Source organism: Macrobrachium nipponense, chromosome 12 (genome assembly GCF_015104395.2).
Source record: "Macrobrachium nipponense isolate FS-2020 chromosome 12, ASM1510439v2, whole genome shotgun sequence".
In the NCBI taxonomy this organism is placed as follows: domain Eukaryota; kingdom Metazoa; phylum Arthropoda; class Malacostraca; order Decapoda; family Palaemonidae; genus Macrobrachium; species Macrobrachium nipponense.
In genome coordinates, this window is record NC_087205.1 from 16,163,531 (window position 1) to 16,179,433 (window position 15,903).

The 15,903-nt window shown below is 36.0% G+C and overlaps 1 protein-coding gene across 3 annotated transcripts in view; it reads right to left on the reverse strand.

Annotated features, from left to right (window-relative positions):
- Nucleotides 1-317: 317 nt before the first annotated feature.
- LOC135224364 (protein toll-like) overlaps nt 318-15,903 on the reverse strand; it is a 73,256-nt gene continuing 57,670 nt past the window's right edge. Inside the window, exons 1-6 of one of the 3 annotated variants that reach the window (XM_064263308.1) lie at nt 8,721-9,010; nt 3,288-5,419; nt 2,886-3,036; nt 2,618-2,754; nt 2,009-2,275; nt 318-1,699 (exon numbers count right to left, since the gene is read on the reverse strand). In XM_064263308.1, coding sequence (XP_064119378.1) covers nt 1,562-1,699; nt 2,009-2,275; nt 2,618-2,754; nt 2,886-3,036; nt 3,288-5,339 — 2,745 coding nt within the window. In that variant the 5' untranslated portion in view covers nt 5,340-5,419; nt 8,721-9,010 and the 3' untranslated portion in view covers nt 318-1,561. Of the gene's footprint in view, nt 1,700-2,008; nt 2,276-2,617; nt 2,755-2,885; nt 3,037-3,287; nt 5,420-8,612; nt 9,011-15,903 lie in introns of those variants that run through there. The other 2 variants (XM_064263307.1, XM_064263305.1) reach the window with 2 other exon arrangements.

The window sequence follows — 15,903 nt, forward strand, 5'->3', positions numbered from 1 at the left end:
AGTCTACTAAGTTGGCGGCGCGCGAGTTTCAAAATTGTTATCGGTGGTTCGGGGCGAATCTCGGACTTTCAGAAACCTTTTGTATCTTGAAAACTTTTCGTATGTAGAGCCGTTAAATTTTTCGCATTGACTTTCGTATCTCGAGTTTTTCGTAAGTTGAGCCTTCTTATCTCGAGGTACTACTGTAGTTAAATATATTGATTGTCATACACCACTGGAATAAAAACTAGCCCTATGGAATTAAAATGGTTGGACTTTAATTACTGCTAGGCTAACATTGTACATAAATGATCTTGAAAGGCAACATAAAGTATATCTACAAATAGATTTTTTATTCTTAAACATTGTAGGCAACTGTTACAAACCTTTCCCATTGCATGAGGCATTGCAATTTTATGGTAATCTTTAATTTTTAAAAATATTGTACAGTACTGTTACTAAAAGCTGCAGTTGAAATTTATTACACTGTACTTGTTAACAAGATAATTTAACATTTGATGCTTCAGTTTTGTGCAAGGTACCTTCCCTGAAAAAGAAACTGTACTTATACACCATGAAGTTTGAAGAAATGTTTACATTCCATTCCTTGTTCTTATCATACGGAAACTACAGTATTACTGTAAAGCTAAGAGTATATGGAAACTCTCCACACAGTCTTTCAAAACTCTTAAAACTTTCCCACAGCTTCCAAATTTTAAAATTAAATCACAGCCAAGATTTGTCTAATGTTTGTCTAAATGCTAAGTGATAAAATACTGCACCAAGACACCCCATAAAACAAGCGAATTGCAGTACTACAACTGTATTTATAAACTTGCTGGGAGACATTGTTAGATCTATTTTTTCATCGAACTTTAACAATGACACAAACATATTCCAGTAGTAATGAAGACAAAAATATTTGCCAACATATTTATCAACCTTCAAACATACATTACTCCAGCTGAACAGCTGCTTCAACATAATTATGTACAGTATAAAAAGTCGTATTTACATGTGCTTAATTAAACAAATGTTATGAGGCAGTGTTCACAAAATAAGATATGCTGTACTTTTAAAAAGTTCTTAATCCACTATAAATTTCCACTCCACTACGAATTTCCACCATTAAAAAGCACCAGTTGCTATTCGATAATGAAGCATGAATGTTCAGAGCTACTGTATACAGCTCAAAGCACACTTCCCACCGATAGAACAGTTTAATTTGAAATTTCTTGTTATATACATTTTTTCATGTAAACAGTACTTGACATAATTCATTATGAACACTCAATTGAGAATCTCTGAATGAGATAATTGTTAAATTTTTTTTTATATTTCTTCACTGTGATAAGTTTTACCATTTTAACTTTGAAGAAAACATTTAATGCCACTTTCAATAAGTTTTGAGCAGTAAGAGACTTTACTTTTCATAAGTTTTGAGTTATAAGACTCTTGGTCTTTAATAAACTGAGGACTGTGCAATTTTATGGCACAGCACGCAATATACTTTGCATAGCATGGTATTTTCAAGTTATGCAGTCCTATCATGTCCTGAATACCAACTGCACTATTCCATCGCTCAATTGTTCAGCTTTTTTGGTGGATGAGGCATGAAATAACGAAGCTTCTCCCAAAATTTGGCGTCTCCCCATTTCACATAAGTCTTAGTAGAGATGTACAACTGCAGTTTATCATCTAGCTCACTTTCAGGGGGAATCTAAAAGAGAAAAATTAATAAATGCTGGGAATGAACATTAATGATAAGTTCACTTTTTGACCTATGATTTCCCGGCAATTAAAAAGCTATTTTTTGGCAAATTCATATAGCATTGAGTGTTGCATAAGTGCAATATTTCAATTCTACAAGCTGAGGCATAAGACTTGCTACAAGAAAAAACAATACGTACATGCTAGGACTGAACAAAAAAATTAACTTCTTGCAAATTCAAACTACATATTCAAAATCTTGCATATGGTCATTTCAGAGGTACAATATTTACTTCATCATACTGAGGTCAGTACTTACTTCCCCATACACAATAACTATGATTCGGCTGGTTCCATCTTGCAAAGCCTGAGAATGTGCTGCCTTGAATTCCAACTGGCCCCACACACTCTCGATGAAGTTGGAAGAGAGCACAACAATTGTTCGTCGACTGGCTTCCACACTCTGAAGAATCTGATTTTGAATGTACTCTCCAGGTACCCAGTCTCTATAGTGAAGGCATATTCGGTACTTTGGATCCCCATTTTCAAGTCCAGGGACCAAAACTGTGTTGACAAATTCTTCATCCTGCAATTGTAAATTAAAGGGGTAACTGGTTTTTAAACAAAATCCAACATTCAATTAGCTGTGTTTAGATCAATCTTTTTATGGCATGTGAATGACCTACAGAAAAATTAACCAAAACAAAATACAGTACATAAATGTTGGTAACTATACAGAGTTTTTTACAACTATTTACATTTCTGCAATGCAATGCTACAATCTCTATCTCATCCATGTAAGGTTACACGACAAAGAAACTTGAAATATTTCGTTTCAACAGTGCTCATTACTCCCATGCAATCACAGTTTACTTTTAACATCCTCCTCCATCTTGCATCCAACATCAACATAGCTTGAATAACAAACCTTATGAGAATAACTGATGAAAGCATCAAATTTCTTGTCTGCATCCATTTCGTCTTCTGTGATGGCCCACAGACACATCCGATGTGCATACAACCAAACCTTAATACCTTGTTTGTACTTGTAGAAGCTAACAGTACCTGTGGAAATAAAATTAGTGAGAAAATTCCCCGGCACATATAGTTTCCATGCTGCAAGGTCCCCAAGGTGGTATGTCCGACAATATTTTTACTGAATAATCACGTGTAACACTTGGTTAATAGCAACTCACCAAAAACTGCAAAGAATAACAGAAATGCACCAATTGCAACAAGAGTAACAATGACCATTGGCTGCATGAAGTAAGGGCAAAGTGAATATTCTGTCAAGTCGTGTAGATACACATTGCCTCGTGCACAAGTGATTTCATCAAAGTCTGTGACCTGTGATAAAATAAAGGGGATTTAGAAACAGGTCTTATACTGTTGCAGAAAGGCTGTTAGTTTTCTTAAGAAATGAGAAATCCTATGAACAAAATCATCAACATTTAAAAAAAGTGTATGGACATCATGTAAACACCATTACAAAAACAATCTGAATGTAAAAAGACATTAAGGCCACTTTTTTGCCTAAATATTCATAAAACTATGAAAAAAGTTAATTTAGACTGTGATGTCAATCTCTCTCAACTTACTTTCCGCGAAGGAGTCTGCAAGAAATTCAGGAATTTGATGAAGTCACAGTCACAGTCCCAAGGATTTCCACTAAAACTGAGGATCATATCTGTGGCATTCAGAAGATCTAGCACCGGTTTTGGAATATTTGTTAGCTCATTTCCTCTGACATCTAGAATCTTCAGAGTGGTTGGGATATCAGATTCATTGATGAATGATATTTTGTTGTTGGATACCGTGAGGTTCACTACATTAGCGAACTGGGGATCCTTCAGCCCTTTCAGAGTGTATAAACTATTGTTCTTCAAATCCAAAGTAACTGATATTTTAGCACGGGACTTTGGAAGTATACTCAGGTCAGGGAGCTCGTGAAGTCCTAAGAAGGAACAGTCAATAATGACCATAGAGTCGTGTGTACGCCACAAGCAAGAGCAATTTCTGATGCACTGCTCATCCGGTACAACGCAATAAAGCTGCTTCGAATCTACTTGTGACAGGAGTTGTTGGTCACCGTCATGATTACGACACGTAACTTTATCTACGTCCTGCAACTCAATGTCCATGATTTTCATCTTGGTTATAGGTTGTCCCTGAACAATCCTAGTGAATATGTACATTCTACAATCGCAGAACAAGTTATTTCCTTCAAGGTACAGTTTCACTTCTTTCTCATTCAGGAGATCATAAATCTCATGAAAATCAATATAGTTGATATTGTTATTCTTTAGATTCAGTATTACAGTATCTTGGAGGAAGATCAGAGCGTGGTAGGACAAATATGTAATTTCATTTCCAGATAGATCAAGCTTCTTTAGAGCCGCAAATGCAGTATTTAAAGCAAATGGTACGGCGTCAATATTGTTGTCATTCATTAGGAGTTCTTCCAGTTTGACTTGATCATTGAGAGGAAAATTGCGCTCGAATGGGACTGGCCCTTCCTGGAGAATCTTGGCTGAATTGGCCGCAAAGGAGATATTATTATGACCCAAATCCAGGTAGGTTAAGGACTGCTGAGTGGGAAACATTTCGGCTTGAAGTTTCCGGAGGTTGTTATGTCTTAACGACAACCTTTTCAAAAAATTACACTTACTGAATGCTTCACTAGGTAATTCATCGAGGCTGTTATTACTAAAATCGATAGTGTGCACATTGATCAGCCTGTCAAAGGTTTTCTCTGGCAACTGTTTCAGAACATTGAAACTGAGGTCGAGAACTTCCAGAGACAACAGTTTAGAAAAGACCCCACCGGGTAAGCTCTCCAAGAGATTCCCTTGCATTGACAAGTTTCTGAGAGCGCCTAGATCTTCGAAAATACTTCTCCCCAACGAAGCTATTTGATTATGACTTAGATCTAAGCTCTCCAAATGAACTTTATCACTAAAGAGATCGGGGTCAACCGAAGTGATGTAGTTATGAGCGAAAGTAATATTCGTTAAAGCTGTCAAATTGGTAAAAAGCCCAGGTGGTAAAGTCTCCAGCCTGTTTCTTTCGAAGTTCAAGGTTTCTAGGTCTGGCAAATTCAAGAATATCGACTCTGGCAATGAGCTGAAACTGTCCGAGACCACCTTAATGTTTCTCAGACTCGGAGTGGGAGTGAACAGGTCCACTGGCAAGCCAAGGAAGTCATTGTTCACAAACTCGAGGGTGAGCAAGCCCTCGAGTCCATCCAAGTGCCAGCCCTCCAGCGGGCGATCTCGTTCGTTGCGGTCGTAGAAGCCAAACGTGGTGACGTTCTCCGGGTACACTCCCATCTGGAAGAACAGCTCCCCAAAGGACACGTTGGGCAAGGGGCATCCGTAAACCTTGATCTGCTCGACGGAGGGGAAGCTGCAGCCCTCCATGAAGGGCAAGTTGAGGTTTGTCGTCGATGGTTTGCACTGGAGGAGGAGCGCCGTCTCCATCAGGACCTCCACCTCGTATACGTCTCCGCTCGTAGAATGACGGCAAATGATGTAATTCCCGTTTTCCTCACAATTACCGCAAGTCGTGGTGGTGGTGGTGGTGGTACTGCTGATCCCGCCCGCCACCCATACCAACAATAGGAGGGCGGGCAGGCACTTCCAGGCGGCCATTGGTGATAGGTCACGAGAGGTCAACTAACATCACAGCTAACTGCCAGACCCTTGATCATTCCCGGCTGCTGCTCTCCCACCTGCAATTAGGCAACAGAATGTGACTATCTGACATGTATTCAATTATAGGAAATAATGAATATCAACAGAAGCATTTTCAATAATTTTCTCTGAAACCTACTTGGCAATAAATAAATAAATAAACAAACAAATAAATAAATAACAGCCTGTATTAATGGGTTTTGATGATGTTCAAAGATGCAATTTACGTTTTCTCTACTTAATTTATGCATGGCCGGACGCGTCTGTGCAACCCTTTATTTTAAAGCCCTGTCATCTTTATTGAATTCCATTTCGTATTTTCATATTGGCCTGAGCTTGAATATGTCAGTCATCATTACTATTATTATCATTATCAGTTCCTCACTGGACGATTGGGTTCCGTGCTCGACTATCAATCTGGTAGCCCGAGTTCGCTTCCCGCGGCCGCTGTGAGGAATCATAGGAATTTATTTCTGGTGATTAAAAATTCGCTTCTCGATATAATGTGGATCGGATCCCACAATAAGCTGTAGGTCCCGTTGCTAAGAAACCGATTGGTTACTAGCCACGTAAAAAAAATATATATCTAATCCTTCGGGCCAGCCCTAGGAGATCTGCTAATCAGATCAGTAGTCTGGTTAAAACTAAGATATACATAGTACTTAACTTCTCAGCATTATTAGAATATTTCTGACTGCGCAGTAACAGTCGAAAAGATGGCTGAAAAAACCGCAGACTTTTACATGACAAATTCTAAGCAACTGGTAACATTTGGTATATGAAAAAAAAAATCCAAGTACACAGTTCAAGAAAACTTACTAACGTTAATTAATGACAATGACTAAAAGAGATTCAAGACTGACCAATGAAGAGTCACATTCGTGAAAAATCATCACATTCCTGTAGCAGCATTCATTGAAAAACAGACCCAATGAAAGGAATATATGGCCGCCTTTCTCATGGAAAATTGTCTGGACCTCTGCGCATGCGCCTTCTTATCTCCTGTTCGCAGCAGTCCCTGGAAACGGATTCTCCAGAGAAGAATGAAAAAGTGCATCACTTGCATGTCACCTGAAGACTTTCTCTAATTTCTATATTAATAGTGTCAGAGAGAGAGAGAGAGAGAGAGAGAGAGAGAGAGAGAGAGAGAGAGAGAGAGAGAGAGAGAGAGAGAGAGAGAGCAAGTTGGCTTTCATTCATCGCATTCTAACATTCACTAAATTAAAAAAACAAAGGCTCACTTGATCAATTATTCATCCAGAAAGCTATTTACATATATAGTCTCTTAATGGTTCTGCTCATTAAGATTCTAGACTGCCAATAATCAGTTAATCTCATGACAAACTTCTTACGTAGGTCACTGAGCAAAATTTAAATCCACTTTTTTTTTCATCCGTTGAATGACTTCAAGACGTACCAACATCGATTTCTATAATTATCTATGTATACACATATTTAAAAAAAAAAAAGCTTAACTTCAATAACCAATAGTTCACTACACCTACAAAATAATGTCCTACATTGAAATTATCGTCTCGTATCAAAGTTAATAAAAATTTGTATCCCAGATGTCAAATTTATATTAAAAGATAAATTACCATCAATGATCGACTCACAGACATTCAAACTGCTACTATGTATCTAAAAACTACTTTTCCGAGATAATGTTCAATATTATGTTTATTCCAGTAAATTTTCATACTAGAAGTTTTACCAATAAATGAAAAATAGTATTTAAGACAAGACATACATTACTATCTAACACACACGGCTATACAAAAAAAAAGGATCATCTAATATACTCAATATTATTCCAATGGGTCATTATTATTCATCTAAGGTATTAGAAATATATGCTTTCACAATTTAAGTTTTTACATAGAAAACCTTGAATGACAAATAAGAATGAATGACGTTTATCAGTGTAACCTTAGATGTATGAGATAATTTTGTTGATATAACGCTGAGACTCCGTCTTTAGTTTACTGGCAACCCAGATCAACAAATAAAATTCAAATTACCAAGGCTGCATCAACAAATGACCGGCTGCATCTAAGGTTACACCGATAAACTACCATCCATTGCCCAAGGTTACACCAATAAATTAAACCTCTCAAAGAGGGGAATCGGCCGTAATATGATCTCAATGAGGGACGAGGCTGGACGAGACTCCTGCTGCAGGGAACCGAGGGGAAACGGGACAAGGAATCCAACGAACCTTAATGGCGTCCCTGATAAGACTCTTGTGTGGGACGCAAATACAATGCAAGGGCAGAGAGAGAGAGAGAGAGAGAGAGTAGAAATGTCTGTTTTATGACCTAAGAAGAAATTGTTCATGCATACATATATAATAAGTACAAAAGGTGATATAATGTACTTTCCCTATCCTATCTTCAAAAGTGTGTGTGTGTGTGTGTGTGAGAGAGAGAGAGAGAGAGAGAGAGAGAGAGAGAGAGAGAGAGAGAGAGAGATATGTTTTACGACCTAAGAAGAAATTGTTCATGCATACAAATATAAGTGCAAAAGGTGATAAATCTAATATAATTTCCCTATCCTATCTTCAAAAGTGTGCGCCAGAGAGAGAGAGAGAAGAGAGAGAGAGAGAGAGAGAGAGAGACTGTTTTCTAACATTGTTATAAGTAAAAAAAAATAATAAGCCTTCTTTCAGTATATCCAAAACAATTATAAAAAAAAAGATAAGAGCTGATTTCGGGGAAAGGTCTGACAGTTTTACAACATACCAGTAAAAATAATGCACACTACCAGCAATGATAACCATATATGACAACGGGACCAATGTGTAACAAAAATACTGGCAATAGATGGCTCTTCAATACATGGCACCTGGGCTATTCAGTGAATTGGAAAAAAAAAATTGTTGAAAAAAAAAGGGGGGGGGGGGCATTCACGATAAAAAAAAACCAATAACACATTAATGAAAACAGTTACGATGGAAAAGCGTATATGGGTTTGCCACCAGCATCCCTTAGGCATATATCTTGGGGGCTTCTATAAAAACGGCTATGATTAAGTTCGGCGAGGTTGGACTAAACGGCTAAGTTCGAGTTACTTGAGGAATATGTGGTTATTTGGAAAGGATACAGTAAATCTGGTTAATTCAATAGGGCATTGTTAGGTTTCCTTGGATAGGTTAATTTAATTGCTAGGCCTTAGTTTTGCTTGAACATCTCCAAAACTCTATTATCGGCACTTATTATTTTTTACCTTTACCTTATTTTCCAAGTTTTTATTCCCTTCTCAGTGTCTGGATAATCACAGGGTCTTTGTTGCAAATCCGACGCGTCACATGTATACATGACTGCAATGCATGAAACTTACTACATAATATTTGCAGAGGCAATATCACTTGTAGTACACTAATTGTCGCCGTTTTCATGTATATGTAAAGTTTGCTTATGTTTACATTAATCGAAGATATGCGTAGGTATTATTGATGTGTAACAAATCACCAAGTTCTCTCAGATCCATTCACTTTGAAATTCTCACGCGTTTAATTCAAATGAACCTCCTTGAGAACAAGCACCAGCTCTAAATGCCAACCAAGAGCTTACGAGTCACACACTTTCACTTCACCGAAGTCACACAACTGACTGAGTACTAACTGGTTACTACAGCACAGACTACACATCACATTGGTGGGAGAAAGATCCCAAGTACAACCAACGTACGAACGAACTTCCCATCATCAGACCGCTAAGGGAAAACCCCCACCTCTATCTTGGATTTTACCGCGGTCTTAGTACTATTTGAGAATTTGCAGTTAATAATCAATTAATTCAAGTATAAACTATAACTCAATATAAAGTTATCATCAATTATTCAACGTAAGGTGGCAATTATTGTATATATTCTTTAGGAACCTAGAAAACTCCTAATAATTATACGCTTGACAACTGCTCAAAATGTCTCATACGTTTGGCAATGCAACTGACCACTTCATCATCGACGTGGCTCGTGGGTAGTTTACTAATCACGTCACTGGTGTGACTATGAGGTGGACTATGATTTGTTCAAAACCGAGACTGGACGTTGATGTTAATCGTTTTTTCCAGACCCAATCTAATCGATTTAACTTGAAAGCAAACTATATATGTTATTATCAATAACGTGCATATCTCCTAGCTGAATAAGTCGAAAAGTTTACTTAAAAGACAAAGAAAATAATACACATTTATACATTTAAATAATAATAAATAAATATTACACGACTTTACACAGCGACCAGCTGCGGCGGAGTCCGATTCTTTAAAGCAAAACGTAGGCTCAAAATTGCTCAGCGCCACCAACTGCGCCAGTGCGTTCAATCTTATCCTCCTCGGAGTAACTTTTAACAATCGGTAAATTTTTATATGTGCAAGCTAGAATTCTCACTCTAAAGGCATATTTTAATTAGCAAGAAACACGCGTAATACTGGGCCACATAAAAGCCAAGAAACACGCGTAATACTGGGCCACATAAAAGCCAAGAAACACGCGTAATACTGGGCCACATAAAAGTCAGTAAAGTAAGAGTGTGAGAGAATATTTTGTGGAGGTTGTGAACACCGTGGTTAGACAGTTTGATCTGATCATCTGTCCTCATGACATCCACTTCCAGGAAGTGTCTTCTTTCTTCCCCTGCTCCTCCTGATAAATCAGATTACCTCTTTTTCTAGGAGGCGCTAATGTCATCGTATGACAAGAGAAAGTCCATCAATCAACTACATTCCTGTTGTGACCAAACTTGATGTCGTCGACGGCCAAGCTTGGTTCCGTTACTTAAAGAAAAACAAATAAAAACAAAGCAGCCTCATAAACTTGCATGATTCACTAGCTCACTCAATTTTTAGGGTCTAGGACCAGCAGCAGACCCCTCCAAGTCACTACAATGTTTTGCCCTGTCTCAGACGAGAGAATTGGACAATATCTTCAGTTTCTAGTATTCTAAAATAATTTCCTCTTGAGCGTTCCTTAGCTGTATAATACGACCCCAATTTAGTCCAGCAAGTACATAATTCCGCCTCTCTAAGAATTTTGAGGTTTATAATAGAAAGTAAAAGTACCAAAACCATTTCCAAATGTTATCATTAACCTGTATATGCAACTGAGAGGCCTGCAAACTACGCCATACACACAGGCCGATACTAAGTACCGATAAAAGACGGGGGTCCAACTGCAGGACCAAGATCCTAACTTAGAAAAGAATGACATCGTTAATGAAAGTTACAACAGGCCTAATAAGGGCCTGCCACACGTGGCTTTGATAAGTAACGAGATCCCGAGAGAATGCATTTTGGAAAATCAAAGCACGTTCTCGTAATCATGTGATTGCTTTATAATGGCACTTGAATATGATTTTATTTGATATCGTTTTAAGGAAGTTGCGCCTTTAAAAAAAAAAAAAAAAAGCCTGTGATAGAAAGAAGAAAAAGAATGCTGAGATGATGACGATGGTAACCATGGGTTCTGTGACGCACAGACAGACAGACATAAAACATTATATATATATATATATATATATATATATATATATATATATATATATATATATATATATATATATATTAAGGAAATATATTATATATTATATTATTATATATCTTAAGGAAATTGATAGTCAGAAATCCAAGCGCTTTCGTCTTTACTAAGACATTGTCAAGGAACGAATGAAATACAATTGGAGAGAAAGTTATCAGGTAAACAAGATCAAGAATACCAGATGGTTAATTGTCAAAAGGGTAAAAATTAAAGAGATAATCCGTGATTATCGGATATCACACGGTCACAAACTTAAACATAGATTTGGCCCTAACAGAAACCACAAAGTATCCGTATAGTCCAAAACATGTAAAAACTTAATATATTAATTTTGTTACTTACATTTATCTACAACTTTTTTCATTATGAATGCATCAAGTTTAAATAAACCAAGACTTAAATTTAGAACATTTCCATTATTTGACTTGATGAAACAAGATTCAGTGATATTCCTTTTAACTGTGTCATTACATGGGATTAAGGCTCTTGCTTGACTCCAGTTAATAGGATGATCTAAATCTCTCATATGTGCGAATAATGCATCCGATATTTGCCTAGTTCTCACAGAATATTGGTGCTGTTTGAGACGTTGTGAAAGCGATTTATCGGTTTGTCCGTAACAGACTTCATAACACTTTTTGCAAGGAATTTCATATATGCAGCCTGGAAGATCTTTAGGAGAATTTTTCATTACTAACTCTTGACATTAATATTACTGGAAACAACATTTATGTTAAAAAGCTTTAAAATTCTAGGAATTTCTAAAAATCTTTCATCATAAGGTAATTTTAGAATGTTATGCTTACTAAATTCAAGTTTGTCATTAGTTAAAAAAAAATAAAATGTTTTTCTGGCTCTTTTCCATGGTTATATATAAGCAACCAAATTAATATATGCAGTTGTTACATGTTTTGTACTATACGGATACTTTGTAGTTTCTGTAGGGTAAATCTGTTAAAGTTTGTGACCGTGTGACATCCGATAATCCTGGATTATCTCTTTAATTTTTACCGTTTTGACAATTAACCATCTGGTATTCTTGATCTTGTTGTTTACCTGATAACTTTCTCTCCAATTGTATTTCATTCGTTCCTTGACAATGTCTTAGTAAAGACGAAAGCGCTTGGATTTCTGACATTCATTTTCCTGTGGTATTCGCTTATTTAATGAAGTCATGTGCATCTAAGCATATATTTAAATATATATATATATATAATATATATATATATATATATATATATATATATATATATAATATATATTATATATATAATATATAAAGAATTTTTTTATTCTAATGTGAGGAGATAAAGCATACGATTATTTCCCACATAACTATCTTCGTTCCTCTCAAGCGCTTGCGAAAAATGAAGGCAACTATAATAGGGTCTAGCTACGGAGGAGAAATGCTAGCTAACACAGCGCAATTTGCACCATCTCCACGACGAAACTTACTTCAGAAGAGAAAATCAGCTTTCAACTCAACGGACGGTAATGTTCTGCGCAAGATTAACAATGCGTAGGCCTAATCTTAGTCTTGATCTGCAGTATTCCAAGACGGACCAACCGACGCACAGCGCTCCGTCATTATTTCTCATGATAGCAGCTTCAATTGCGTCACAGCGAATGATTCTGGTAATTAATTATAAAGGAGGTAGGGAGATAGAGCGCATACCTTTAAGATATAAGGATTAAAAAAAAAAGTCGTTGGGCTGTGACTAAGCCTTCTACGTCATAAAATTCTTTTCTAGTAATCCTTGTGAAATCCTTTATTAACATACGCCTACCCAAAACTAAACATCTGTTAAAGAATGTACGCACTGTCCTTTGTCATGGCATTGGAAAAGAGCGAGGAAAAGCGACATTTCTGGTGCAGTATCTCCTTGGTCTCCGGTCTTTTATCTGAGGGTAATTGCCACCAGCAGCTGGGAAAGCCACTTGGACGAGGTCCCGCGCGCACTTGCAAAAACATCTCGGCGGCTGGCGATCATCCTGTTCAGTGGCGTTCCCTACAGATGGAAACGGTCCCTAGACAAAGCGTCCCATATGACCTCTGCTAAAAAAATGACCGTCGCGCTGTAGAGAACAAAGCAGCAGTCTGTAAACACATGAGGATGTCGTAGGTTTCAAGCTCTTTTCCTTATCTAGGCGTTACAAGATTCCCTGTCACATCAGTGAGCGGGAAAAAAAAAGGGTGTTTTTATGCTACAGTACTACAACAGCAGAACCATCATATGGCACAGATAAGGCTTGCTGAAAAATGGGGAAGGGAAAAGACACGAGAAAAAAAATTGCAAGAAAATACGACTACAAATGTTACAACTCACTGTTTATTGATATTAAAACTTAATTAAAGCAATGGCAAATACAATGGAATCGAGCATAATATACGAAGACAAGTAATGAAAAGACCACATGACAAGACTTCATGAATAAGGCAAAACTCGAGGCAGGAACAAACGAGAAAACAGACCATAGTTAACGACTTTTCGCAGCATTAAAATTAAGATAAGCAAAAAATCCGTGAAAAAAAAATCTCACGGAAAAGGACAGCTCTGATGGGCTTTTCGACTTCTGACGACAGCTAGGAAATAATAAAATAAAATAAAGCGTGAAATTGTTTCTTTATAAATAAAATTAAGCAAAAAAACGTAATACACTGCACAAAGAGCAACGAGGTGAAGTGTACACACACACACACACACACACACACACACACACACACACACACACACACACACACATATATATATATATATATATATATATATATATATATATATATATATATATATAAATATGTATATAGTATATAGTATATATACTAGTCTCAACATATTTACACAACTTCACTGTATAAGTATGCATATATATAATATATATTATATATATATATATATATATATATATATATATATATATAATATATATATACATATATATCCGACATTCAAAAGTTAAAAGCCGCGTGGACGTGGCTATGTTTTGTTAAATTGTCATTTTTAACGGAAAAATGACACCACCTCCAATTATTTTTTTAAAACATTTCTTTATAACAAAGACTGGCATAGCAGGCACAGTGCAGCTCGTACTGCCTGTTGTAATAAGAACTAAATGAGTCATGGGACACCAGAGGAATTTTGACTTGTCTGGATTCTGGATATTAAATATTTCTTTTTTACGTTTTACCTCAGTCTCCTCAGACAAATTTACAATCAAGGATAATCAAGGATAAAGGAGTGATTATATATTGGAAATGCATAACTGCCATAAATATATATATATATATATATATATATATATATATATATATATATATATATATATATATATATATATATATATATATATATATATGAATTTTCATCACATCACCGTGATTCATATACACGCATTAAGCTACAAATGTCCTTGAATATCCAATTCGCCCTACTTCGGAATTAATATATTTTCATATATGTTAACCGAAGGGGAATTTTTTAGTTGATAATAGTTTTGTCTTCTCGTGGATTCGAACCGCGGATAGAGGAGAAATCACGACTTCAGTGATGTTATCGACACGGCCAACGTCGCGAGGTAATAAGTTGATACCGATTCCGACCTGACAAAGCACTGTCGAACTCAGGTATTTGTAATTAGAATCGATATCCAACCTCTGTGCCATATATATATGTAAATATATACGTATATATATATATATATATATATATATATATATATATATATATGTATCTATATATATATATATATATATATATATATATATATATATGTGTGTGTGTGTGTGTGTGTGTGTGTGTGTGTGTGTTTCTATATATATATAAGTGTGTGTGTGTTGTGTGTGTACCCTGTGTGTGTGTGTGAGTTTCTAGTATATATACACACACATATATAAAGGTAACATTAACAAAAAAATACTTTAAAATTACTCTAGAATTATGATAAATCCACTCTCAGCTTTTTCACAACGGGGAAGTCCACCAGGTTTATAAAACAGGATGTTATTTTTTATCCTTTTTACTTCTAAAAATGTGATTGATAATAAAACTACTCGACTGATGGAAATGTCGAGAACATGATGTGCAATAGAAGTCGACTACAGACAATAAAAAAAATTCTGAACTTGCTGGAACTAAGAATAATGTTTTTTTTTTTTTCTAAATATTTGGTTGTGGAGAGAAATTTCGTCTCGCTATCACGTATCTCCTGTATCCCTAATATCCAGGTGAATGTATGTCAAACCCACAGAGACAATAATAATAATAATAATAATAATAATAATAATAATAATAATAATAATAATAATACGAAAAAGAATGATAACCCCTACTACTACTACTATTATATATGTCCATCATTATTCTAAATCGTAAAATTTAACCCAATTAAAACCCGCATCCATACGCGACATGAGGGCGCACAATACACAGACGAACGAGAGAGAGAGAGAGAGAGAGAGAGAGAGAGAGAGAGTCACACGAAGGAAAGCTCTCGAATGTCCAGGGCTGACATTTGGAGCAGCGTAAAAATTCCTCAGCAGAGCCTTTATGACAGCACACCCAGATTATCTGGACTTAACACGGCATTAGTCACTTCCTTGAGTTTCCCTTTTCAAATCTGAACTGGCCAGCGCCGTATTTTTCTGTTTACTTAAGACTAGTTCTTTCTTTCCTTGAATCCCCTGTGCTCTTTTTTTTTTTTTTTTTTTTTTGCGGGGGGGTGTCTTAACTCGTTTCTTTTATCACTGGACCCTTTTCAGTAGCGTTTATAATTTCCCTATTATTTGTCCAGTTTTCATGACTACATTTTTCGTTTTCTATATATTTTGCCGTTTGTAGTATCTAATAATATATTTTCTATGTAATTCTATACAACTATTATATTTTTCAAACTTTTTTTTGCGTTATGCCTTTCTAAATTCAATCTATCTACGCATAGTTTTTCAGTTTTTGTTTATCTAGCCTTTAAAGCAATGTCTATTTTA